The sequence below is a fragment of the Telmatherina bonti genome, assembly GCF_933228915.1.
Source record: "Telmatherina bonti genome assembly, chromosome: 13".
Taxonomy (NCBI): Eukaryota; Metazoa; Chordata; class Actinopteri; order Atheriniformes; family Telmatherinidae; genus Telmatherina; species Telmatherina bonti.
The window spans coordinates 40,819,473-40,846,839 of record NC_136611.1 but is presented as its reverse complement, the minus strand read 5'-3'; the positions used below and the strand labels follow the sequence as shown (position 1 = coordinate 40,846,839).

Below are 27,367 nucleotides of genomic sequence, written 5' to 3'. Positions count from 1 at the left end.
GAATTTGTGCATTGTTACGCACACCAGTTAAATCTGACTCTGCAGCAGGTGTGCTCTGCAAGGATCTCTGATCTAAAAGTATTTTTTACTGATTTGTCAGCCTTTTCTACATTTTTCTCCAACTCGCCAAAACGAACCGCTGCTCTATCAGAGACATCGGATCATCCCAAGGCCACCGGCCACTCGGTGGAATTTCAAAAGCGGAACAGTAAATGCTGTTTGGAGAACCTTGTGGATAATAAGAAGTGTCTGGATAAAATCCGAACAGAACCTGGATGGGACAGTGCTACTATTTGTGAGGCAGATGGTCTTGCACCTGGAGGATGAGACATTTTTACAGTTTTTACAGTTTTTCTACCAGCTGATGCCAGAAGTGGATATTCTTTACAACACTTTGCAAAAACGAAAGTGTTGCCCAGCACATATAGCAGCACAGCTTGTGGACTGCACACTCTTTAGTCATTTCAGCAAATCATGTCCAAGATATGGCCAGTTGGAAATAAAGTTAAGCTTGAAACTGAAGTCACTGTACAGTCACTCAGAGTTGCATGCAAGAAATACCCTTTCTCTGCTGCAGTTGATTTATGACAATAACCTACAGGATGCCTTGTCTGAGACAGTGTCCCTGCTCAAAATGATTATCACAACACCAATGACCACATCTGAGTCAGAAAGAAACTGTTCAACACTGAAAAGGATCAAGACATTTACAAGAAACACAATGGGGCAACAGAGGTTAAACGCACTATATGCTATGCTGTCTATTGAAAATGAATTTATCCATGGATTACTGGACTTTGACCAAAGGGTTATTGACAAGTTTGCCCACATAAAAGATGGACGGGCATCCTTTTTATTCTAGAAATGAACAACACTGGTGACCCTTTATTTGTAATGCTATACATAAAAAAGTTGTATTATTGAATTGCATGGATATAAAACAGCATTTTAGGTGTGTAGGTTGTTTTGTTTTATATTACTTGTTCATGACTGATCATGTAATGTATGTATGCAGTGCACCCCACAAGAGAGCCACTATGGGTTGTGCCCCACTTAACTTTTCATGCCAGATGCTGGTTGTTTCACTGATAATCCTGATTTGGGAGAGGTTAATCAGTTGATCCAGATTGTAAACAAGCCTTTTGTTGCCATGGAGACTCATAACAAGTCTTGAAAGAGCAAAAATATGCAGAAAAATCTTCCTTGCAGCACACCCTCCGAACCGGCACGAGATCCTCAGGGAAACAAAAAACTAAATTAAGGTAATATCTATGCAAAAAGAGTTTGTACTTTAAAAAAAAAATCAAGATAGCAAGTCAGAGCTGCTACAATCTGCTGCCAACAGATGGCGCAATCTAGAATGAGTAATATCAATATCAGACTACATGATGGTTAAATTATTATGATTATTACAGCTGCCATGTCATGTTGGGGAGAGCAAGCTACATACATCATGAATACTGTACTTACTGTGTGGTAGCAGGCGTGGAAAAGCAACATGTTTGGCACAAACAGGCTGCAGCCGGCAGAGATGCAGTTGCATTATCAGCAAAAAATAATGTAATCCATCTGTCCCTGGTAGTTTGGTCCGCTGATGAAGGGAGAGAAAAAACCCCGATGTTGGTTTTGCTAACAGACAACCGAGCAGTGGACATGATCGCTGCTCGCACATCTTCACACAGCTTGTTGCTAATAGCAACTGAGGCAGATCCAGCAGGTGTATTTATGCTGGAAAAGGGGCTGGTTAATGCAAATAGCTCTGAAATTTAAAAAAAAAAAAAATGCGTTTGCAAGACTTCAGCCTTGTGGAAAGTTTTGCTGCAAACAAAGCGTCCAGACGTAAAAACCCGTCCGTCTTCAACAGAAAGGCTTCCGGGGATGTTAGCACTTCCACCCACGCACGTTTTAACTTGGAAAAAGTGCCATTTCCGGGTGATGGCTCCTTTAAAACAGTACCGTTTTTTCTTTAATTAAAATTTAAATTTTTTTAATGATTAAAGTGAAAAACTTGATTCATACGTTCCAGCTGTACTATGACAGCCCTGTTTTTTCATTTGTTATGTACTGATGTGGTCTGATATAGAAAAAAATTCAAAATAATAACGCTGGCTGTGACATGGTTAATAACGTGATCCATGTGACATGAAAATTCATTACATGATACATTGTCTTTCTTTCCAGCTCTGTGTTGTTGCATCTGGATGTTGCTGAATGTGTCTATGAATGCAAGTGCAGGATAACATTATCTGTGTTGTGTTTTCTCAGAACCTGTTACGTCTCCTCCAACCCTTCCTTTGTCCGTCCACGAGCCGGTGCGGTGCGTCTGTTCCATGCAGGGTACAGGCTTCTCCTGCCCCAGTGGTGTAGGAGGACATCCACCACTGATGAAGGTGGTCACAGGGGACATCTTGGTAGACATCACAGGCAGGAATGTATCTGAATATCTGCTCTTCACATCGGACAGATTAAGACTGCACAGGTGGGAAAGAAAAAGCTTGGAAGGCACATTTAATCTTCATGTTGTTTACTGTTAGAACATTCAGTCTGAGCGTAGATGGAACGTCTCTTCCACATACACACTGGTGCAAACCCTGTTTCGCATGAAAGACAATGATGGATAGTATTTAGTCACAGCCTGTCTAACAAATGAAACATGGTCATTTATATATATTTATAGTCAGTTGACCATTACCTAGACATTAGACATTTACCTGCTAGCACCACTATTAAACACCTGGAATCCTGTAAAACAATAAAACTCATTTAATCTCCTTTAGATGGTGTTTTAAACAGATAACCAACTCATTCGTAGTACTTCTTTACTAACTCCTTAGGATTACTTTACCAATTCCCAGGACAAAATTCCTAGATGAGGCTGCTTTCACCGAAAATGGTTTGGTTTTATTGTTCTACTGTGTTCCAGGTGAATTTACTGTGTAATACATGTCTTTATTTTGATGCTTCTTTAGTAATCTCACATCTCACCTTTCTTTTGAGAGCAGATTGTACATACTGCCTCTGCTGTTGTGAACTTTGGGAAAGTCTTTCAGACAGGAGGCAGGCAATCATGGAGAGGATTTGCTAACAGTCCATTTCATTTCTTGTGTCATAAATCAGACAGAAACTCTTAATTGTGCTGCCATTTTTCTTATATTTAATTTGTAACAGATATGGTGGTTTAACTGTGGGAAACATCCAGAAATCAGTTCCTGCATCCTTTGGCAGAAAAATCCCTCCAATGGTGCGGAAGATTGCTGTTCGCAGAGCAGCTCAGGTAAGATGGGTTGAAGTCTGAACTGAACAGCTGCTGTAAAACATACATTTTAGAAATCCACTCTGTTCCCAGGTTCTGTACAACAACAAAGGCTACCACAGCATGCCTGTGTATCTGAACGTCCTGAACAACGCCATTCTGCGTGCCAACCTACCTTCATCTAAGGGAAACCCTGCTGCTTATGGTACACACCAGCTGACTTCTTCTGGATTTCTGGTTTTTCCTTCTTTCCAACTCGGTCCTGTTTGTTTTTGTTTATAGGCATCACGCTGACAAACCACCCGATGAATCGGACCAGTGCCAGCCTCTCTCTGGACTACCTGTGAGTTCCTCAGTAACCTATTAACCACATTTTATCTAGAGACGGATTTAAAAAGAAACAGAAAGCACTTTGTAAGATGAGCTGTCACAGGAACATCCTGTAAAACCATCTCCTCTCTGCTGCATCTTCAGACTCCAGGGCACTGATGTGGTCATCGCCATCTTCATCATCGTGGCCATGTCCTTCGTGCCAGCCAGCTTTGTAGTTTTCCTGGTGGCAGAGAAATCAACAAAGGCCAAACACCTGCAGTTTGTCAGTGGCTGCGACCCCGTCATCTACTGGCTGGCCAACTATATCTGGGACATGGTGAGGAGGATATAGTTGGACTGCTTAACATGAACGTCTCTGTTGATGTGTCTAGTCTGATTGAGTTGTGTTGCCTCAGCTGAACTACCTGGTACCCGCCACATGCTGCATCATCATCCTGTTTGTGTTTGACCTGCCGGCCTACACCTCTACAACCAACTTCCCTGCTGTCCTCTCCCTCTTTCTTCTCTATGGGTGAGAATTCACTTTGACAGCCACATTTACCTTTCTGCCATGTTGTTTACTTTACAGCAGCCTGCTGATTGATCAGGTCAGACTGATTTTTATCAACTGTTTTTGTTTTATTTTGTTCACTGACCTAAATGTAGTTTGCATCTGTCCAAACCTTTCCTTCCAGGTGGTCCATCACTCCCATCATGTACCCTGCATCTTTCTGGTTTGAGGTTCCCAGTACAGCCTATGTCTTCCTCATAGTCATCAACCTCTTCATCGGCATCACTGCGACCGTGGCCACTTTCCTCCTGCAGCTCTTTGAACATGACAAGGTGTTTACACTCTAACCCCAACACCAGATAATATGAGGAGATAATTACTCACAATTAATGACAAAGACCCTTCTTAAATGTTTGCCTACCAGTAAAAAAAAAAAGAAGTGTTTTTTGTCATTTGTCATGAATTAAACTTGTAATTTAATAACGCATCAAATATGGACAGACTGGAACCTACATGTTCAAAAAAACTATGTAATTATGATTGTAGTTATTTTATTCGTTTTTTGTTTTTTTTTAAATATTGAAAATTTTACATACTCCACCTTTAAGAGATGAGCTGTGTTGTTCATCTGGGTGTGGTACATAGCAAATAAGAAAATAAACTGACCACATAGTTGGAGTAGATTACTCAGTTTGCCACCATACTGCAGCCGATATGATCCTGGACTATGTCTTTATTTATTTCTTGACATGTTTATTCTTTTTCAGGATCTCAAAAAGGTCAACAGCTACTTGAAGTCCTGTTTCCTCATCTTCCCTAATTACAACCTGGGCCATGGCCTGATGGAGATGGCTTACAACGAGTACATCAATGAATACTACGCCAAAATAGGTACTGGTCGCACAACATTGGGCCAAATACCAATTGATCTTAGCCTGGTAAACCTCATATGTCCGTGTGCTTGTGAATGCAGCATATAATGAACTCTCCATTAGAACGAGAATAATTCTGCAAGTTGGGTTGAAGCAGATAACATTAAGCAATGTGATGTGGAATGTTATGAAATAATACAAATACTGGTTAGAAATGAGTGGCTGCTCCCTGCATCATTTAGGATTAAATAATGAGCTGCAGCTGAAACAAACTCTCACTTCTTAAATAAGCATGTGGGAAGAACATCACGTGGTCATGGAAAATATGTTCTTCAAGTTTAAAAAAATACATGCAATACAGTATTGTGTTTCACCAAGACGTTGAACACATCCCAGACTCTCATGTGTCTGTGCTGAGCTTCTGAACCAAGGCTGCAGGCCACTTGTCCTTATATATCACTCCATGAAAGTCTTTGAGAGACTGTTACCTAAATAAGTATGTCAACACCTTTCAGAACCCAATTCAGTTTGCTTATCGTAACAGGCTTGGGTTCAGAGAGAACTGAACCATTCAGGCAGCACTCTGAGGGTCATGTTCTTTCATTTCTCAGTGCTTTTAATACCATTCAGCCTGCTTTGTTATGTGAGAAGCTCCATAAATTCCAGGTGGATACCTCCACAACCACCTGGATCTATGACTACCTCACAAACAGACCCCAGTTTGTGAGACTGAAAGGTTGTGTGTCTGAGATGGAGGTCAGCAGCACTGGAACATCACATGGACTGCACTCTCAACATTTCTATTCACACTGTATACCTCAGACCTCTAATCCAACTCTTGGCATTGGCCGAAATACTCTGCTGTTGTGGGGATGGACAAAAATCTGAGAACTGGTCAGTCTTTTTGTGAGATGCTGCAGAACAATCATGTCACCTTGAACACACACAAAAGAGATGATTAGATGATTAAAGAGACTTTAATTCAATTCAAATTAATTCAACTTTATTTATATAGCGTCAAATCACGGCAATGCCATCTCAAGACGCTTTACAGACAGAGGGGAAAACATAATGAAGGCCAATTCATAACAGCCTATATAAGGAAACCAACAGATTGAGTTGAGTCCAACTCAATCTCCCATCCTGAGCAAGCACACTGGCGACAGTGGGAAGGAAAAAACTCCCTTTTAACAGGAAGGAAACCTCCGGCAGAACCCGGCTCAGGACAGGCAGCCATCTGCCTCTGCTGTGTGGGGGGAAGAGGACAGAAAGACAACAGACAACAGGAACTGCTACTCCCGGCCAGGGAGACCTGCTGAGACAGGAGACATACATGTTAATGATGCAACACTGTTATGGGGGGGGGTAAAAGAAAGAGATAAAGAGAAAAAGAAAGAAGCTCAGTGTATCAGGAAATGTCCCTCAGCAGTCTAAACCTATAGCAGCATAACTAAGGGATGCTAACCATCCCTAGCTATAGGACTTATCAAAAAGATAAGTCTTCAGCCTAGTCTTAAAGGTGGGGAGGGTGTCTGCTTCCCTAACACTAACTGGGAGCTTATTCCATAAGAGAGGGGCCTGATAACCAAAGGCTCTGCCTCCTGCTCGGCTCTTTGAGACTCTAGGAACCACAAGTAAGCCTGCAGTCTGCGAACAAAGTACTCTGCTTGGTATATAAGGAACAATGAGGTCTTTGATATATAGTGGTGCCTGGTTGTGGAGGGCTTTATATGTAAGGAGAAGGATTTTAAATTCTATTCTAGATTCAACAGGCAGCCAATGAAGAGAGGCTAAAACTGGAGAAATATGATCTCTCCTGCTGGTTCTGGTCAGGACTCTGGCTGCAGAATTCTGGATCAGCTGAAGGCTTTTCAGGGCATATTTAGGACAGCCCAGTAATAGAGAGTTACAGTAATCTAGTCTCGAAGTAACAAAAGCGTGAACCAGTTTTTCTGCATCACTCTGAGACAGAATGTCCCTAATTTTGGCTATATTACGTAAATGAAAGAAGGCTGTTTTAGTAACCTGCTTAATATGTGGGCCAAAGGACAGGTCAGGGTCAAATATTACTCCAAGGTTTCTCACTGTAGCACTGGAAGCTAAAGAAATGCCATCCAGGTTCATTACAAAACCGGAAAATTTAGCTCTGAGTTTTTCAGATCCAACGAGAATTACTTCAGTCTTATCTGAGTTTAAGAGGAGAAAATTTCTAGACATCCAAGTCTTTATGTCTATGAGACAATTTTGTAGCCTATCGGGCTGATTTGTTTCATCTGGTTTAAAGGATAAGTATATCTGAGTATCATCTGCATAACAATGAAAGTTTATTCCATGCTGTCTAATAATTTTGCCTAAAGGGAGCATATATAGCGTGAAGAGTACTGGTCCAAGTACAGAACCTTGAGGAACTCCATGACTTACTGTAGTTTGGGAGGAGGACTTGTCATTTACATGAACAAACTGAAGTCTATCAGATAAATATGATTTAAACCAGCTTAACGCTGTACCTGTAATTCCAACCACCTGTTCTAGTCTTTGTAACAGAATGTTATGATCGACTGTATCAAATGCAGCACTAAGATCAAGCAAGATAAGTACGGACACAAGTCCTTTGTCTGAGGCCATAAGAAGGTCATTAGTAACTTTCACCAATGCCGTCTCAGTGCTATGATGAGCTCTAAATCCTGACTGAAACTCCTCGCATAAATTATTTCTGCTCAGGTGGGCATGTAGCTGAGCTGAAACTATTTTCTCCAGAATTTTGGACATAAACGGGAGATTAGATATAGGTCTATAATTTGCTATCACCTCTGGATCCAGAGATTGCTTTTTAAGTAAAGGCTTGATTACAGCAGTTTTAAATGATTGTGGTACATATCCTGTCACTAAAGACATATTGATAAGATTTAGTAGTGATGTATTAATTAAAGGGAAAATGTCCTTAAAGAGGCTCGTTGGGAGAGGGTCTAAGATCTGTAAAAACCCAATTGAGTTTAGAATAGAGCTAAAGGAAATGTTTAAACTATCATTTTCATGGTCAACATGAATATTAAAATCACCTAGTACAATGACCTTATCAGTAGTCAGCACTAACTCAGACAAGAGATCAGAGAATTGGGTCAGAAACTCGGAGTAAGGTCCAGGTGGGCGATACACTAATGCTAAAAGGAGCGGTTTCTCTCAATTCCATTTTGGATGAGATAAATTTAATGTCAGGAATTCAAAGGATTTATAGTTAGTTTTGAACTTAGGGCTAATTAATAATTCTGACTGAAAAATAGCTGCAACACCTCCTCCTCTGCCTGTAGTTCTAGGAATGTGAAAGTTTAAATAGTTAGCTGGCGTAGCTTCATTAATACTAACATAATCCTCTTGCTGTAACCAGGTTTCCATAAGACAGAATAAATCAATGTGGTGATCACCTATCAAGTCATTGACTAATAAAGACTTATTTGGGAGGGATCTGATATGATAAGATCGGCAGATGAAGTGAAGCAGCTATCATGCCGAGTGTCTACTGTACAGGTTTCTGTGTTTCGTTCTTGACATTTGTTCGTAGCTGTAACAATAAAACTGTAGTAGGTAACACAAGGAGGCTAAACTGTTAAATCTGCAGACTGGAACTAATTACTGTAAACTTTTGTTTCAGGACAGTTTGACAAAATGAAGTCTCCATTTGAGTGGGACATTGTAACTCGAGGACTCGTTGCCATGACCATAGAGGGCTTTATTGGCTTCCTCATCACCATTCTCTGCCAGTACAACTTCCTCAGGAAACCCCAGTAAGTGACGTGTGCCAGAAGGCCTCAGTGATTGATATCTGTGATTGCTGTTGTTTACAGGAGTTGCTTCTATTTTGGATAATCATCATAACATTCAGGCTTGTCCTTATGATGGACATCACCTATCAGTCTGGTGAATGTGTAGTAGCAAACAGCTACTTTGACTGAATTCAACAGTGAGCATACATGTTTAAGATGCAACGTTTTAGAAGTTTTACAAGATATGTTGGTTTGCAACATAAAGCACAAGATTTTTTTGGGTCTGGATGTTGGATTTACCAAATCTTGTGTTGAACACGGTTTCCATCTTCCTACTGCAACCAGTAAACTTTCCTTATCATCAGAGCAACAAAAACACCACAGAGCCTACAGGAAAACCACATTTATCACAGCAAGCAAACCAAAATATGAAAACATCATGAACAGCTTGTACCTTTCATTTGTTTCCTGACTCACTGTCTGTTCCGACCCTTTAGGCTCCTCTCTTTTGTCTTCGATCCTGTTTTCCTGATTTTTTCCTTATTATTTGATAAACAGCCAGGCTACTGTCAGATGCTGTAGAAATCCATCATTTGCAAACTCTTTAAAATTGCGAACTTTCAGTTAAATTTCCAAAAGACATTTTTGCACTGACTGCCGTATTCTACTACTGTGCTGAGTTTCTTCCATTTCAGTCAATGTGGCTAAGTTTTCAAGCATGGTTAGGCCCCCAAAAATGCAATTCAATTAATTTAAGCCCCTGGTAGGTTCACCCATGGCAAACAGGTGTCTTGGGGAGGGACCAGACTAAGTCCGGCTTAACCCCTTAACAGTCACCCCCCAAAATGCCAAACACACCTGAAAAAGACAAACCCAAATTAAATTAGATGCTGTTCTTGAACCCTTTGGAGTATATTCAAAAGCATGGTCTCTTTTTAAAGAAAACACTCTACAGTTTTAACCTGAGCTTTCAGATGTATTGTAACTGTAAGCAGCATAAAGTTATTGAAGTTGGAACACAAGGAAATTTCAGGTTTTTTTCCTCGTCTGAATTTCTCTTCTACTTTGTCAACATGCTGCTCATGGAGAGATGGAGATATGGACTGGAAAATCAGACGGAGCTGTAGCATGAAGCCTTTCCATGAAGCCTCTTTCATAGAGGTTTCTCACCAGCACTCTGTCAACTGATTGCAGAGTGGTACCCTTAACCCTTTTGCCATATTGTTTTTCTATCCCTTGGCTGATCATTTCTGGCTGTTTTCTGAGGCATTCCTGTACGCTTCCTGCAATGGTATGCAAACACTTGCCTATCTGCTGTTCCTTTTTTGAGTCTAAGGTTGAATAGTAAGTCAATTGGTAAGTGTGGGGCTCGTCCATATAAAAGAAAAAATGGTGAGTCTCCCGTGGCCTCATGGATTGTGCAGTTCTATGCATGAATAATTTGAGGGATATAGTCTTTCCAGACAGAATTTTTGTCTTTCTGCTGGGTCCGCAACATCTGAAGAATGGTCCTGTTAAATTGCTCAACAGGATTTCCCAGTGGGTGGTATGGTGTGGTTCGGGAACGAGATATGCCAGCCAGTTGTTTGTGGTTCTGAAACAGTGCATTCTTAAATTCCTGCCATTGATCGTGGTAGTTTTTCAGGGTAACTGAATCTAAGGATTCTGATATGTTTTTAATGCTCCAGTCGTTCCTGACTTGTTTTTGGTGGGGTATGCTTGGGCAAAACAAATGAAATGATCCACCAGAACAAAAATGTACTCATAGCCCCCGTACTGGGCTCCAGGTGAAGGTATTCGACTGAAACTAACTCAAAGGGGAAACTGGTGATTATAGAGCTCATTGGTGCTTTATCAGGGGCATGACATAATTTCTGTTTAACACAAACACACTTTCTGACTACGTAAGCTTCTGTCTCCTTCTGCATGTAAGGCCAAAAGAATCTTTCCTTCACTGGCCTGGTAACTGTGTCTGCTCCAACATGATGTGTTTAACCCCTTAACAGTCACCCCCCAAAATGCCAAACACACCTGAAAAAGACAAACCCAAATTAAATTAGATGCTGTTCTTGAACCCTTTGGAGTATATTCAAAAGCATGGTCTCATTTTAAAGAAAACATTCTAAAGTTTTACCCTGAGCTTTCAGATGTATTGTAACTGTAACCAGCATAAAGTTATTGACCAGTTAAAATTTGGTGACAATAGCAGCCGCAATTATTATTCTATGAGGGTTTTACTGTAAGTATGTTCATGCGCTCCCCAAAGTGACCATTTGGAGTCTTCAATAAGCTCTAACTCCAGAACACTTCAACATACAGTCATCAATGAGACTCTAATGAAAGGTGGTATCAAGAGGAATATTGCTGTATATTCATATTTACTATCAGTATTATTGAAATTCACCAGGTGATGCATAAACACACTAAAAGCTTATTTTTTCTACGGTGCATTATAATAAAAGAGTCAGAATAAGTTTTAAGGTCATCATTTTTATATATGTAAACAATATAATGCCATGTTATGTAATGTAAACAAAATGTAATAATAAAAACACCATAACACAATACAATTTACATATTTACATTAGATTTGAACTATTGTCTGATAAAGAGTGTTTGTAAAAGTAAAGTAAAAAGCAGGAGAGCAGAATATGTAGCTGTTATGATGAGCAGGGGTCCTGGTGGTCTGAAGGGCAGGAATGTAGTCTTCCTCTGGAAGGAGCTGCTCCTTCTTCATCTGAAGAGCTGCTGGGTTTCCATCACAATCACATGACAGACTAATAAAGACAAACAAGAAGTTTTTATCCCACATTAGTCCTGCGACTGTAATAAGTGTATGTTCTAACAGACACGCATCGCTGCACGCATGCACACACACAGTATGGAAGCGGTCCACACACACGCAGATAAATCAGCAGCAGCTTATTTTCTTTCTATCATTTTCTATTTATGAACAAATGTTTACAACTGGAGGGAAATAGAGGTGTTGAACCGCTGCGTCTCTTTCATCGCTGCTCTTTTTGCTTCACGCACACTCGGACTGAACGACACCCGCATGAACGGTTCCCCCGGTCCGGGGTCTGACGTTTTAGAGCCGAGACCCCAAGTTTTCTAACAAACCAGGTCCCACGTCTTTAGCAGACCCAACAGAACCGCTGGAGATACGGCAACAGTAAGAAACAACGGGAAGAAAACAACGCGGACGCCCCTGTAAACATCACTGTTCCTCCGTGTAAACGACTCCTCCACCTCCTCCTCGCGGGTGTAAACGACTCCTCCACCTCCTCGCGGGTGTAAACGACTCCTCCACCTCCTCCTCGCGGGTGTAAACGACTCCTCCACCTCCTCCTTGGGGGTGTAAACGACTCCTCCACCTCCTCGCAGGTGTAAACGACTCCTCCACCTCCTCCTCGCGGGTGTAAACGACTCCTCCACCTCCTCCTCGCGGGTGTAAACGACTCCTCCACCTCCTCGCGGGTGTAAACGACTCCTCCACCTCCTCGCGGGTGTAAACGACTCCTCCACCTCCTCGCGGGTGTAAACGACTCCTCCACCTCCTCCTCGCGGGTGTAAACGACTCCTCCACCTCCTCGCGGGTGTAAACGACTCCTCCACCTCCTCGCGGGTGTAAACGACTCCTCCACCTCCTCGCGGGTGTAAACGACTCCTCCACCTCCTCGCCGGTGTAAACGACTCCTCCACCTCCTCGCCGGTGTAAACGACTCCTCCACCTCCTAACGGGTGTAAACGACTCCTCCACCTCCTCGCCGGTGTAAACGACTCCTCCACCTCCTCGCGGGTGTAAACGACTCCTCCACCTCCTCGCCGGTGTAAACGACTTCTCCACCTCCTCCTCGCGGGTGTAAACGACTCCTCCACCTCCTCGCGGGTGTAAACGACTCCTCCACCTCCTCCTCGCGGGTGTAAACGACTCCTCCACCTCCTCGCGGGTGTAAACGACTCCTCCACCTCCTCGCGGGTGTAAACGACTCCTCCACCTCCTCGCGGGTGTAAACGACTCCTCCACCTCCTAACGGGTGTAAACGACTCCTCCACCTCCTCGCCGGTGTAAACGACTCCTCCACCTCCTCGCTGGTGTAAACGACTCCTCCACCTCCTCGCCGGTGTAAACGACTCCTCCACCTCCTCGCCGGTGTAAACGACTCCTCCACCTCCTAACGGGTGTAAACGACTCCTCCACCTCCTCGCCGGTGTAAACGACTCCTCCACCTCCTCGCGGGTGTAAACGACTCCTCCACCTCCTCGCGGGTGTAAACGACTCCTCCACCTCCTCGCGGGTGTAAACGACTCCTCCACCTCCTCGCGGGTGTAAACGACTCCTCCACCTCCTCGCGGGTGTAAACGACTCCTCCACCTCCTCGCGGGTGTAAACGACTCCTCCACCTCCTCGCGGGTGTAAACGACTCCTCCACCTCCTAACGGGTGTAAACGACTCCTCCACCTCCTCGCCGGTGTAAACGACTCCTCCACCTCCTCGCAGGTGTAAACGACTCCTCCACCTCCTCGCCGGTGTAAACGACTCCTCCACCTCCTCGCCGGTGTAAACGACTCCTCCACCTCCTCGCCGGTGTAAACGACTCCTCCACCTCCTCGCGGGTGTAAACGACTCCTCCACCTCCTCGCGGGTGTAAACGACTCCTCCACCTCCTCGCGGGTGTAAACGACTCCTCCACCTCCTCGCCGGTGTAAACGACTCCTCCACCTCCTCGCGGGTGTATTTCTGCTTTTTGGCGTGTTTTGTAAAAGTTCCTACAGAGAAAAAGCAACAAAAAGACTTCCTCTGCTTTTGACACACACAAGTACGCACGTTGTCACAGATGTTTTCTCACGGAACCCCTGAAGCCAGTTTACATCCCACACAGAAGCTGCACATCGCCGTGACGGGAATTTTATTGTCTTTACGGCAGTGGTGCCAGAACTGGCATCAGAGCTGGAGGGCGAGGTCTGGAAGCGGAAATGTATGTGATGGTCAGACCACCTAGGTTGACACTCAGTGGCTATTATTGGCTATGGAACGACCATGGATCAATCCAGTTGGTCAAAAATGGGGTCAATCAGAAGGGGAGAGCCTACCGGTGCGTCATGCGCAGTTTTATTGAAATAGGAAACGTCTAAGATATTGTCCGAATGTGATATAAAAAGAAAACCGGAAAACGGCCCTCGGGGCCCGGTTGGGCTCAGCCCGAAAGGGTTACATGGCCCCCACCTGTTAAAGTTTTGTGGGTTGTAGACTGGATCCAGGAACTGAGTCGACAACAGGCTGAGGTAAAAAGAGCAAAAATAGTTTTATCATGTGTCCAATCTTGGACAGTCAAAAACTGACTGGGTCGTGAATCCTTTTCTTGGAAGAAAACTCGACAATCTGGCAATAACTGAATGCAGCCTGGCTCTTATGTAGGCTGAGCTGACAAGTCGCAGGTGAGTGGCTTCCCCAGTTAACCCTAAGTGAACACAATCTCCAATCAGTGCACTTGCTTTGCACTGATTTGCCTCAATAGGAGCCCTCTGGCGACCCAGGATGGGCTAGGTGAAAGTCCCGAATAAGAACAGGATCCAAAATAAAAGAGCGTGGAATCCAGGACCGCTCCTCAGGCCCATAACCCTCCCAGTCCACCAGGTAGTGCAGACCCCTGCCACGCCGGCAAGCAGCAAGAAGACAGCACACCGCGAAGACAGGGCCATGAGGAGGGGGCTTGGTAGGAGGGTACAATGGCGACTCAACAACAGGCCTAATCTGGGAGATATGAAACATTGGGTGAATGCGCATAGCACGAGGCAGCTTCAGCCTGACAGTCGTAGGATTTATCAACTTATCAATCTCAAATGGACCAATAAATCAGGGGGAGAGTTTCCTGGATTCAGTCCTGAGCGGTATGTTAGAAGATGGCAGCCATACCCGTTGACCAGGACAATACAGCGGTTCCAGAGATCGATGCTGTTCACCATAGTGGCGAGTCTTTTCACTAGTCTTCAGAAGAGCAGCACGAGTCTCCCGCCAGACCATGCGGCACTTTGTCAGATGAAACTGCATAGATGGTACAGCCAGATCATGTTCCTGAGAGGGAAACAATGGAGGTTGGTAGCCCAGGGAACATTCTAAATGAGACTTCCCTGTAGCAGTATACACCAAAGAATTGTGAGCATTTTCAATCCAAGTAAAGTGGTCACTCCCAAGATGCTTGGTTAGATCCAACAACATAACGTAAGGCAGATTCCAAATCCTGATTAAGGCGTTCAGTCTGTTCATTAGTTTGAGGATAAAAGCCAGAGGAAAGACGCCATACCTAAGTGGTGAACTGGGGACCCCGGTCACTGACAGTGTCCAAAGGGATTCCATGTAACCTGAAAACCTGGTTCACAAGTAGCAGAGCAGTGTCCTGAGTAGAAGGGAGCTTGGGAAGTGCTATAGAGTGAGCAGCCTTAGAAAAATGATCCACAATTGTCAGGATAACAGAGTTACCTTTTGAAGGAGGTAAACCTGTCACAAAGTCCAAAACAATGTGGGACCAAGGTCGATGGGGTACAGGAAGCGGTCGCTGTCTCCCAGTTGGAGGTTGGTGGGAGGCTTTAGCTCTGTTGCATTCAACACATGCCAGTACAAAAGAACAGGTATCTGCAGTCATAGTGGGCCACCAAAAAGTCCTTTGAAGGAAAGAAAGAGTATGGTTATTACCAGGATGACAAGTAAGATGGGACGAATGTCCCCAATGTAACACCTGAGTCCTCATGGCCATTGGAACAAAAAGATGATCAGATGGTACTGTACCAGGGTCAGGTTCCAACACCTGAGCTTGCCGTACCTGGTCCTCAATATCCCATGTAAGGGTCGCTACAATACGGGAAGGGGGCACAATAGTATCTGTCCCTGGAGTATCTGTAACTGAAAACTGGTGGGACAAAGCATCGGGCTTAACATTGCAAAACCCAGGACTATAAGCAATAGTGAAATCAAAATGGCCAAAAAATAGCGACCATTGGGCCTGACGTGAATTCAGTCTCTTAGCACTTTGAATGTATGACAGATTCTTGTGGTCGGTCCTCACAACAAATGGATACTTGGCCCCTTCTAGACAATGGCGGCATTCTTCCAGGGCCAGCTTAATAGCCAGCAGTTCACGGTTGCCCACATTATAGTTGCATTCTGCATGCGATAATCATCTGGAGAAAAAGGCACATGGATGAAGCTTTTGGTCATGTTCAGAACGTTGAGATAGCACAGCCCCAACTCCAACATCTGAAGCATCCACATCTACAATGAATTGACATGAGGCATCCAGCTGGGTAAGGATGGGAGCGGAAACAAAACGAGACTGCAGTTCATTGAAAGCCCTCCCTGCCTTGTGCGTCCACAAGAAAATTGTTTTTGTGGAAGTGAGAGTATTCAGTGGACTACCGATGCTGCTGTAGTCTTTAATAAACTTCCTGTAGAAGTTTGCAAACCCCAAAAACCTCTGAAGTTGTTTCCGGTTAACGGGTCTTCTGCCACTGCCCTCACCTTATCCTGGTCTGCCTTGAGACTGCCTCCTTGAACAACAAAACTCAGAAAATGAACAGTTTCTGCGTGAAACTGACATTTCTCAGTTTCACGCAGAAACTGAGAAATGTCAGGGAGGGAGGTGGGGGGCGGGGGGTTTACTTTGTGTGTCGGGATGGGGGAGGAGGGGTGGGGGCGTCCGCGTTGTTTTCTTCCCGTTGTTTCTTACTGATGCCGTATCTCCAGTGGTTCTGTTGGGTCTGCTAAAGACGTGGGACCTGGTTTGTTAGAAAACTTGGGGTCTCGGCTCTAAAACGTCAGACCCCGGACCGGGGGAACCGTTCATGCGGGTGTCGTTCAGTCCGAGTGTGCGTGAAGCAAAAAGAGCAGCGATGAAAGAGACGCAGCGGTTCAACACCTCTATTTCCCTCCAGTTGTAAACATTTGTTCATAAATAGAAAATGATAGAAAGAAAATAAGCTGCTGCTGATTTTTCTGCGTGTGTGTGGACCGCTTCCATACTCTGTGTGTGTGCATGCGTGCAGCGATGCGTGTCTGTTAGAACATACACTTATTACAGTCGCAGGACTAATGTGGGATAAAAACTTCTTGTTTGTCTTTATTAGTCTGTCATGTGATGGTGATGGAAACCCAGCAGCTCTTCAGATGAAGAAGGAGCAGCTCCTTCCAGAGGAAGACTACATTCCTGCCCTTCAGACCACCAGGACCCCTGCTCATCATAACAGCTACATATTCTGCTCTCCTGCTTTTTACTTTACTTTTACAAACACTCTTTATCAGACAATAGTTCAAATCTAATGTAAATATGTAAATTGTATTGTGTTATGGTGTTTTTATTATTACATTTTGTTTACATTACATAACATGGCATTATATTGTTTACATATATAAAAATGATGACCTTAAAACTTATTCTGACTCTTTTATTATAATGCACCGTAGAAAAAATAAGCTTTTAGTGTGTTTATGCATCACCTGGTGAATTTCAATAATACTGATAGTAAATATGAATATACAGCAATATTCCTCTTGATACCACCTTTCATTAGAGTCTCATTGATGACTGTATGTTGAAGTGTTCTGGAGTTAGAGCTTATTGAAGACTCCAAATGGTCACTTTGGGGAGCGCATGAACATACTTACAGTAAAACCCTCATAGAATAATAATTGCGGCTGCTATTGTCACCAAATTTTAACTGGTCAATAACTTTATGCTGGTTACAGTTACAATACATCTGAAAGCTCAGGGTAAAACTTTAGAATGTTTTCTTTAAAATGAGACCATGCTTTTGAATATACTCCAAAGGGTTCAAGAACAGCATCTAATTTAATTTGGGTTTGTCTTTTTCAGGTGTGTTTGGCATTTTGGGGGGTGACTGTTAAGGGGTTAAACACATCATGTTGGAGCAGACACAGTTACCAGGCCAGTGAAGGAAAGATTCTTTTGGCCTTACATGCAGAAGGAGACAGAAGCTTACGTAGTCAGAAAGTGTGTTTGTGTTAAACAGAAATTATGTCATGCCCCTGATAAAGCACCAATGAGCTCTATAATCACCAGTTTCCCCTTTGAGTTAGTTTCAGTCGAATACCTTCACCTGGAGCCCAGTACGGGGGCTATGAGTACATTTTTGTTCTGGTGGATCATTTCATTTGTTTTGCCCAAGCATACCCCACCAAAAACAAGTCAGGAACGACTGGAGCATTAAAAACATATCAGAATCCTTAGATTCAGTTACCCTGAAAAACTACCACGATCAATGGCAGGAATTTAAGAATGCACTGTTTCAGAACCACAAACAACTGGCTGGCATATCTCGTTCCCGAACCACACCATACCACCCACTGGGAAATCCTGTTGAGCAATTTAACAGGACCATTCTTCAGATGTTGCGGACCCAGCAGAAAGACAAAAATTCTGTCTGGAAAGACTATATCCCTCAAATTATTCATGCATAGAACTGCACAATCCATGAGGCCACGGGAGACTCACCATTTTTTCTTTTATATGGACGAGCCCCACACTTACCAATTGACTTACTATTCAACCTTAGACTCAAAAAAGGAACAGCAGATAGGCAAGTGTTTGCATACCATTGCAGGAAGCGTACAGGAATGCCTCAGAAAACAGCCAGAAATGATCAGCCAAGGGATAGAAAAACAATATGGCAAAAGGGTTAAGGGTACCACTCTGCAATCAGTTGACAGAGTGCTGGTGAGAAACCTCTATGAAAGAGGCAGACCTGGAAAATTGCATGCATACTAGGAAGAAAAGGTCCATCTTGCCTCCAAAAGAATTGGTGAAGGGCCTTTTGCTAAGTGCAAGATGAGTCTGGGAATAAATGTATCCGAGTGCTTCATCACAATCTGTTGTTGCCAGCAGAAATAAAATACCCCTAGAGGAGAATATAAAGAGACCATTTTAATGACAATGAGGGATCAGAGCATGACTTTTATGAGTCAGATAGTGAAGAGGACTTTGATAGCCTCAAACCTATACCAGTGTACTGAATGACTCCTACCAGACCTCATGCTACTCACTCATGGCCCCAGTTTCCCCTCAATCCAGCAACAGGAGTTTACACCAATGACAGGGTTAGGGTGATGAAAAATGAAAATGAAAATGAAAAAGACTCTGTCAAGAACCTAGCACCAGTTTACAGTCCTGGACAACAAAAAAACAGCCATGGAGTTCACTGCAAACGATATGGAAACATTTCAGGAAACAGAGTGTCAGACTCGAAACAAACACTGTTGTGTACGACAGGATTCTGACCTAAAATTACCCGGTGAACAAAGTCTGTGAAGTTCTGAGTTTTTCTCCAGTGTGGGGGAAACGGCCCCCAGTGCTCCCATCACTATGGGTACTAATGTTGCTCCAGGTCTTCCTTGAGGCCTTGGTACTTCTCCAGTTGCTCCTTTTTCCTGATATTTCCATCATTGGGGATGGATCCATCAATCACTACGGCTTTCCTCTGCTGCTTATCCATGATCACTATGTCCGCTTGGTTGGCCACCACCATTTTATCTGTCTGGATCTGGAAGTCCCTTGGGGGGAGTTTCCCACTGGGACTAAGGGGTCTCCAGTCCATATTCTACACAGGTGTTCCTGTACACTATGCCGGCTACTTGGTTATGGTGCTCTATGTATTCTTTGCCTGCCAGTATCTTGCACCCTGCTGTGAGGTGCTGGATTGTTTCAGGGGCTCCTTTGCATAGTCTGGTAGATCTGGACCTGCTCCTGTGCTGCCATGATTAGTGCCTCTGTGCTGTCCTTCAGTCCAGCCCTCTCCAGCCATTGATAGGACTTGTTTATATCGGCCACTTCGGTGATCTGCCGGTGGTACATCCCATGGAGAGGCTTTTCCTCCCATGATGGTTCTTCCATCTCGTGTTCCTCCAGACTCCATTGTCTGAGACATTCACTAAGTGCTTCATCCCTCGGTGCCCTCTTCCTGATGTATTCATGGAGCTTGGATGTTTCATCTTGAATAGTGGCCTTGATGCTCACTCGTCCCCGGCTTCCTTCTTTGCTCTTAGTGTATAGTCGCTGGACACTGGACTTGGGGTGGAACCCTCCATGCATGGTGAGCAGCTGCTGCATTTTGACATCCGTGGTCTGAGCTTCCTCCTTTGGCCAGCTTATTATCCCAGCAGGGTATCGGATCACTGGCAAGGCGTAGCCATTAATTGCCCGGATCTTGTTCTTACCATTGAGCTGACTTCTCAATACTTGCCTCAGTCGTTGCAGGTATGTAGCTGTGGCAGCTTTCCTTGGGGCTTCTTCATAGTTGCCTTTCCCCTGTGGTATGCCCAGGTACTTGTAGCTTTCCTCTACATCTGTTATCCTGCCCTCTGGGAGTGCAATGCCCTCCGTATGGATTACCTTCCCTCTATTTGTTATCATCCGCCCACATTTCTCCAGTCCGAATGACACTCCGATGTCCCTGCTGTAGATCCTGGTGGTGTGGATCAGTGAGTCGATGTTCCGCTCACTCTTAGCGTACAGCTTGATGTCATCCATGTACAGGAGGTGACTAATGGTGACCCCATTCCTGGGTCGGTATCCATAGCCAGTCTTGTTGATTATTTGGCTGAGGGGGGGTTCAGGCCTCTACAGAACAGCAGCGGGGACAGGGCATTTCCTTGGTATATGCCACATTTGATGGAGACTTGTGGCTTGAAGTTGGCCTCCAAGGGGGATGGCACAGTCTCACTGAGTTTGCAATGAAGGTCCTCATGGTGCCGTTGATCGTGTACAGCTCCAGACATTCCAGGATCCCTGTGTGTGGCATTGAGTCGTAGGCTTTCCGGTAGTTAATCCAGGCAGTGCAGTCTGTCTGTTTTTGCAGTCTCACGTGATAGTCCTACAACCCACTCAAACACTTTACAATATTTATGACTCAAGTCACCGAGTTTTTTGGTGGGATAAGTGCACTTTTTGAGACAGCTGGTTCACTATGCGTCTTACATCAATGAACCTGGAAGCCCCTGAATGTTTTGAGTATGAAATTAATCACTGTTAATTAGGGCTAGACGATAATTTGATAACAAAATATAACAATTGATAGACGAATGGTGTGGTAGAAAAGGGTTAATAAAATGTTAAAAAGAAAAATACTGTCACAGTCGCAGTGAAGGTGTGGACCCAAACACAAAGATGAGCAAACAGGGAGGCAGATTTAAGAGTGATTTAATCCAAACAAAAGAACTCAGGAGACTAACACAAACACAATGAACCCGCAAAACACAACAGAACTGAGGGCTAGAAATACAGAACTTAACAAGACACAGGTGTAAAAAATGAACTCACAAAACCAACAAAAACTAACAAGAACAAAGACTACACAGGAAACAGGGAAAAACTACAAAATAAGACAGGAACCTGAAACAAGGAAACATCACATAATAACAAATAGTGTACTCATTTATTATAGCCTATCATGTAGCTTATACTAGAGTTGTAACTTCCAACCAACCACACCACAGACCCAGGCACACTCTGCCAGCAACTCCCTTTCCAAAACCTGTTACAACAAGAACTGTTGGGGTGTTAAATTTGATTGTTTTAAGAGGCATCAAGAACTGGGCATTGACGATCCTGCATTGATTCAGCAACAAAACATAATTGATTATAACAATTAGGGGTAAGATTTTAATGCATTTAGTACTATTGATTAATACCAGAAATATTAATTTCCTTTTCCCTTTCCTACCTCCAACCTCTCCCTCAGCAGATGTGAAAATTCTACAGTTCCTGACTCTACAGGAGCATGAACTAAGATGTGTACTGAGGTCATTTAACCCTCAGAATGCTGCTGGCCCAGACAGAGTACCCAGTAAGGTGCTACAAGTCTTTATTGGCCAGCTCATAGGGGTCTTTACAAAGATCTTCATCCCGCATTGAGCCACAAGCTATGCAAGGATGCTCTTTATAGACGATAATGCTCAGAAAATCTTCAGCGGCCCTTCTTGGAGTACATTGCCACCTCTTGCTCTTTGCTACCTGCAAAGCCAAGAGAATCATCAAGGACCCCACACCCTGTCCACCAAATATAACAACTGCTACTCTCTGGCAGACACAATAGGTCTGTCAAGGCTCACACCTCCAGACTCAGAGACAGTCTCTGAGCCCTGAGACAGAGCCCTGAACTCCTCAAGCCTAACACTTACACATCATGCCACCGCACACAATATCAGTTCCTGTGTGTTTTACTCCAAAATTTTGCATATATGTTATTTTTAATTTATACTTGACACTTTTTTAAAATTTCGTTTTAGATTATTTATATTTTTATTGTTATTCATTGTTTCTTGCAGATGTTGTGGTATCTTCATTGTTTTATTTTTGCATATCAGAGTAGTACCTTCAATCTGGTTACTTTACACAATGACAACAAAGCTCTCTCGAATTTGGTTTAGTAGAACAGGAGATGTAGAGGCAACCTGGTGCAGGGGAGTGAGTGTGCTCAAACATAATCAAAGTGTGTCCTTTCAGGAGGGTCCTGGTTAGCTGCCAACCATTTGACGACGATGATGTAGATGTTGCCTGTGAGAGAAGAAGAGTGCTGCGAGGAGACGCTGACAATGACATGCTGAAGATTGAAAACTTGACAAAGGTGCAGCTCTTTGTTCTAACATTCACTAACACATTCCTGCATATTTATTGAAACATCAGGCACTAGGAAATTATGTGTTCCGTTGTAATTAACAAAATCTCTGCATGATGATTGTTGTTGGGATGGTCAACTTTTAAAGAGACAGTGTTATGTTTCTTCTCAGGTGTACAAATCCAGGAAGATAGGTCACGTCTTGGCAGTGGATCGCTTGTGTCTTGGTGTCCGACCTGGCGAATGTTTTGGTCTGTTGGGGGTAAATGGAGCTGGGAAAACAACCACTTTTAAGATGCTAACAGGCGATGAATGCACCACAGGAGGAGAGGCTTTCGTTAATGGAAACAGGTCAGAACCAGCAAAACAGGTTATTGTAGCTCATGTAATTCTTTCAGGAAAGTTTGAACTGGGCTCTGTGTGGAAACCCTGTCTGACACACTAAGTGAGTTATTAAATACAAAAGATCTCAAGCAAATTCATTTTAATTATTGGATAATTACAATGCTGGAAAAACAGATGCATACGTACAGGCAATATTAACATGCAGCAGTCATTTAAAATGACTGGACCTGGATATGATCCTTTTGGTACCCATCATTTATTTCAGTTGGATATTTGATCATTTTCTAGATTTTGACTGGATTTAATTTCAAACAATTATTTTCTGCATATTTTCTATCATATATTTTGTAGGACTTCATAAAGCTACACGTTAGCCAAGACTTAATAGAGTTTAACATTACTCAGGTCTTAGTTAAGCTCAATATGACCCAGGACTTGGTGAAAGTCAAGGTTGTAACTACCTTCATTAATTAACACAAAGCTTGTCTTTGTTTGTGTATAGCATTCTGAAGGACCTGTTGCGTGTGCAGCAAAGTATTGGTTATTGTCCACAGTTTGACGCTCTGTTTGATGACCTGACTGCCCGCGAACATCTGGAGCTTTACACCCGCCTCCGTGGCATTCCCTGGAAGGATCAGGGGAAGGTTGGGAACTCACTCACACACTTTTCTATGCTTGTAAGATTCTCAAACACAAAGATGATGATTGTAAGCAGTGACCAAAATGATTAAATTATAGTCTGCTCATCAGTTGCAGATGGACTTGGTTAATTTAACGTTTTAAGTATTTTCATCTACACTCTTCATTAATAGACAAATAACATCTGACAGTAAACCAGGATGTGGATGCTTAGTGGGGTAGGGGAGAACGGGAACGACACTTTCTTTCAATGTTACTCACCAAAGGTCCGCCATACCACCAGAAAAAGTTGATGTTCATTTAGTTTTTAAATACAGGCAATGAAGGGTCTGAAACAAGGCTAAATATAGTGCTAAGGTTTCAAGATATGTAGCAGAGGTACAGTATTGTGCTTCAGTGTAATCGGTGTACCACAAAACTGTGTTCTGACAAAGCAAGTAAATGCATACATTTTTGGACATGTTAATTTTTCTGTAATGCACTGAAATGGCACGTGGCAGCGTATTATTGTGTTTATTTCTCTCTGTATAATGTGGAGTATCACGGCGTTGGGGTGTTAAGATGTAAATCCATTCTGGATTGTGTTGGTATGTCTAATTGATTTGCCAAACAATGTAAGAAAAACTTGATAATTGGGAAGCTTCCTGTTGGGGAGAGGAGCTTCAGGTTAAAAAGATCATTCTCAATCAATCAAATCAAACTATATTTATGAAGCACTTTTCCAACATGAAATATGTAACTCAAAGGGCTTTACAGTTTAAAATCAGACACAAAGGAAACACACAGACAGACACATTATATAAAAAGATACCTCCAACCCCCTTATTAGATACATCTAAATGAGAGAGCTAAGTGCAGACGGACTAGTCGTGGAAACCCCATCCGAGGAGCCGTCTGCGGCTTTGGCAGTAACGCAGAGGCCCAGGCACCCAGGGGAGGCAACAAATGGAACAAAAAATCCACCGAGGCACCAGCAGCACTGCACCCTGTCCACCACCGCCACCCCGGTTTCAGACCGCTCCCACAAAGGAAACGCCATTTAAAAACATATAAAATGCATTAAGACTCTAAATAAAAACTTAAAATATATGTGTATAAATACACATATACATACAGATATACACACACATAAATATAAAACTGAAATAAAAATAATCATTTAAAAGAAAATCAAACTGGAATAAGTTAACCAATTAAAACTTAATAAAAGATTAAATAAAAGCCAAACTAAAGAGGTGGGTCTTGAGCCTGCTCTTAAAAACATGAACATCCTCTGCACCCCTGAGGTCCTCCAGCAGACTGTTCCACAGGTGGGGGCCATACCACTGGAATGACGCCTCTTCGTGGATATGTGTCCTGACTTTGGGAATCAGTAAAAGCCTGCTGCCAGAGGAGCGCAGGGATCACGAGGGCTCGTAAGGTAAAAGTAGTTCTGAGAGATAAGGGGGCTCAAGGCCATTAAACCATTAAAAGAACCTTAAAATCGATCCCGATCCCACACAGGGAGCCAATGCAGTGATTCTAAGATTGGTGTAATATGGGCCCGTCTCCTGGTTTTTGTCAGGACACGAGCTGCTGAGTTTTGTAAGAGTTGTAAACCTGAGATACTCTTTTTGGAAAGACCAGAAAGCAGGGCATTACAATAGTCAATACGGCTTGTAATAAAAGCATGCATTAGTATCTCTGTGTTAGCCTGAGAGAGAATGGGGTCTCTCAGGCAGAATTGATCCCTGGGGCACACCACATGTGATTTTATGGACCTTGGAGCAGCAAGTATCCAGACCCACCATAAATGTTCTATCTGTGAGGTAAGAGGTGAACCATCTGTGAACAGTACCAGAAAGGCCGATGTGCTTTAAGCGTGATAAAAGAATGGTGTGATCAACTGTATCAAAGGCAGCACTTAGATCCAGCAGGACCAACACTGTAGTCTTTTTTTAAGTAGTAATTTAATCTAAGATCATTTAAAATCTTTAAAATGGACGTCTCTGTGTTGTGGTTCACCCGAAAGCCAGATTGAAATTTCTCAAGAACACTGTGTGTGTTTAAAAAATCAGCGAGCTGAATAAAAGCAAGCTTTTCTAAAACTTTACTTAAAAATGGTAGATTAGATATCGGTCTAAATTTGTTCAGGTCATTATAGTCTAAATTGCTCCCCTTCAGCAGGGGCCCTGCCCCCTTAAAGGCGGCAGGGCCCCAGTCTGAAGAGAGCTATTCATCATGATTAAAAGTTCTTCTCTAAAATATTCATAAAAGGACTTAAAAATGAAGTTGGGATTGGATCTAAAACACATGTGGTAGGCCTCACTGATGAGAAAACCTTGTCTAGTATCCCAGCATTAACCAGGCCAAAACTGTCCAGTGTTTCCTCTGGAAAAGGCAGACACCCAGCATTTAAAATAATGTTGCTTTGGTACGATAAAATATTACGTCTTATGGTGTCTACCTTCCCCATGAAGTGGTCTGCAAATGCCCTACGAGTGACTGTTGGCTTGATCAGGGAGTAGGTTGGATTGTGTTGCAGAACATAGATGAAGTGAAAGATGGCCAGTGCTGAACTGCTGTAAACATAATGTGGGCACCCCCAACATGAAAGATCAATTCCACAGTTTTGTGCATTGATGATGTATGGGCACATTCTCTTTAAGAAACCAGTAAGTTTTTAGTAAAGAGATTGTTCTGCGGCAGATTGACCACAGAAAAATCCGACTGACCTAATCTAATGCTAACACAAAACAGTCATTTAGATCATGTTATCTGTGAAAAGTCTTCAGTTCCCTCAGCTTTATCAGACCATCCTTTGGTGCAGTGCAATATCGATCCAGTTAGATGAAATTCTCATGTAGCATGATTACCTGTGCCCCATCAGAAGCTGTCATGACCCTTTTCTCCCTGTAGGTGGTGCAGTGGGCATTAGAAAAGCTGGAGCTGCTGAAGTATGCAGATAAACCTGCTGGTACTTACAGCGGAGGAAACAAACGCAAGCTTTCCACTGCCATTGCTCTGATTGGATACCCATCACTCATCTTCCTGGTAAGACCTCTGAACATGTCACAAACTGTTTTTAAGGAGACAAATTAATCACATTAAAATGTTCAAAATTAATAATAACATGAGCAAAAACAAATTTAGTTATACCAATAAAACTGTAATGACTTACTCATCCACTTTGATCTAAATACCAAATGAAAATCTAGAGAGATATTATAGGCTGAACAACCGTCTTGAAGATACCGTCACCTTAAAAGTCTCTCACTTGGTAAGAGTACTGTAATAATCACATTCATTCTGCATTTTTCCTGCCATGAAGAAATCTGCGTAAATCCAGGATGATGCTTCTATAATCTGTTGGATAACTTGACTACTTGTGACACAGATCAAAGTTAGTGAAGCAAAATAAGTGAAGACAAGCAACAACCCGACCTCAACCACTCCTAGGGTGAATTTAGAGTCACCAATTAACCTAAGACGGATGGTGGGAGGAATCTTAAGTACCTAGGGAGAACACACGAGGGGAAAACATGCAAAGTCCACAAAAAAAACTTTCCTTCTTTTTGTGAGGAAGTAAATACAAACCAACTGTAAATCATCTCATGATTTGAGTTCTAAAGAATGTGTTTACCAGACAATCAGACTCATGGTCCTGCGAAATTCTCCTAGTATGGTCTTATCACTAAGTTTTGTATAGGTCAGGCTGACCAAGCCAAAACTCTATGCTCAGCTGGATTCTGTGTCCCCCTGACCAATTCTTCCATCCACCCACCCATTTTCTTCGGTTAATCTGGGGTATGGTTGGGGGGTGGCAGCAGCCTAGTCCTGCAGGGACGTGCCCGGAACACCAGGAGGCATCCTAGCGAGCTGTCTGAGCCACCTCAACTGGCTCCTCTCAATGTGGAGGAGTAGCGGCTCTACTCTGATCTCCTCCCAGATGACAGAACCTTTCACCTGGTCTCCAAGGGAGAGGCCGACCACCATACGGAGGAAACTCATTTCAGCCGCCCATATACGAGATCTCGTTCTTTCGGTCTTGTGAGATGGAGTGTCTGTAAGC

At 43.2% G+C, this 27,367-nt stretch overlaps 1 protein-coding gene across 1 annotated transcript in view; it reads left to right on the top strand.

Moving 5' to 3' along the window:
* The window catches only part of abca2 (ATP-binding cassette, sub-family A (ABC1), member 2), a 191,309-nt gene that overhangs the window by 148,850 nt on the left and 15,092 nt on the right, over positions 1 to 27,367 (top strand). Inside the window, exons 30-42 of the mRNA XM_079250795.1 lie at positions 2,266 to 2,479; positions 3,169 to 3,274; positions 3,347 to 3,458; positions 3,536 to 3,596; positions 3,728 to 3,902; positions 3,982 to 4,097; positions 4,261 to 4,408; positions 4,844 to 4,967; positions 8,598 to 8,730; positions 22,221 to 22,341; positions 22,505 to 22,683; positions 23,180 to 23,321; positions 26,215 to 26,349. Coding sequence (XP_079106921.1) covers positions 2,266 to 2,479; positions 3,169 to 3,274; positions 3,347 to 3,458; positions 3,536 to 3,596; positions 3,728 to 3,902; positions 3,982 to 4,097; positions 4,261 to 4,408; positions 4,844 to 4,967; positions 8,598 to 8,730; positions 22,221 to 22,341; positions 22,505 to 22,683; positions 23,180 to 23,321; positions 26,215 to 26,349 — 1,766 coding nt within the window. The remainder of the gene's footprint in view (positions 1 to 2,265; positions 2,480 to 3,168; positions 3,275 to 3,346; positions 3,459 to 3,535; positions 3,597 to 3,727; positions 3,903 to 3,981; positions 4,098 to 4,260; positions 4,409 to 4,843; positions 4,968 to 8,597; positions 8,731 to 22,220; positions 22,342 to 22,504; positions 22,684 to 23,179; positions 23,322 to 26,214; positions 26,350 to 27,367) is intronic.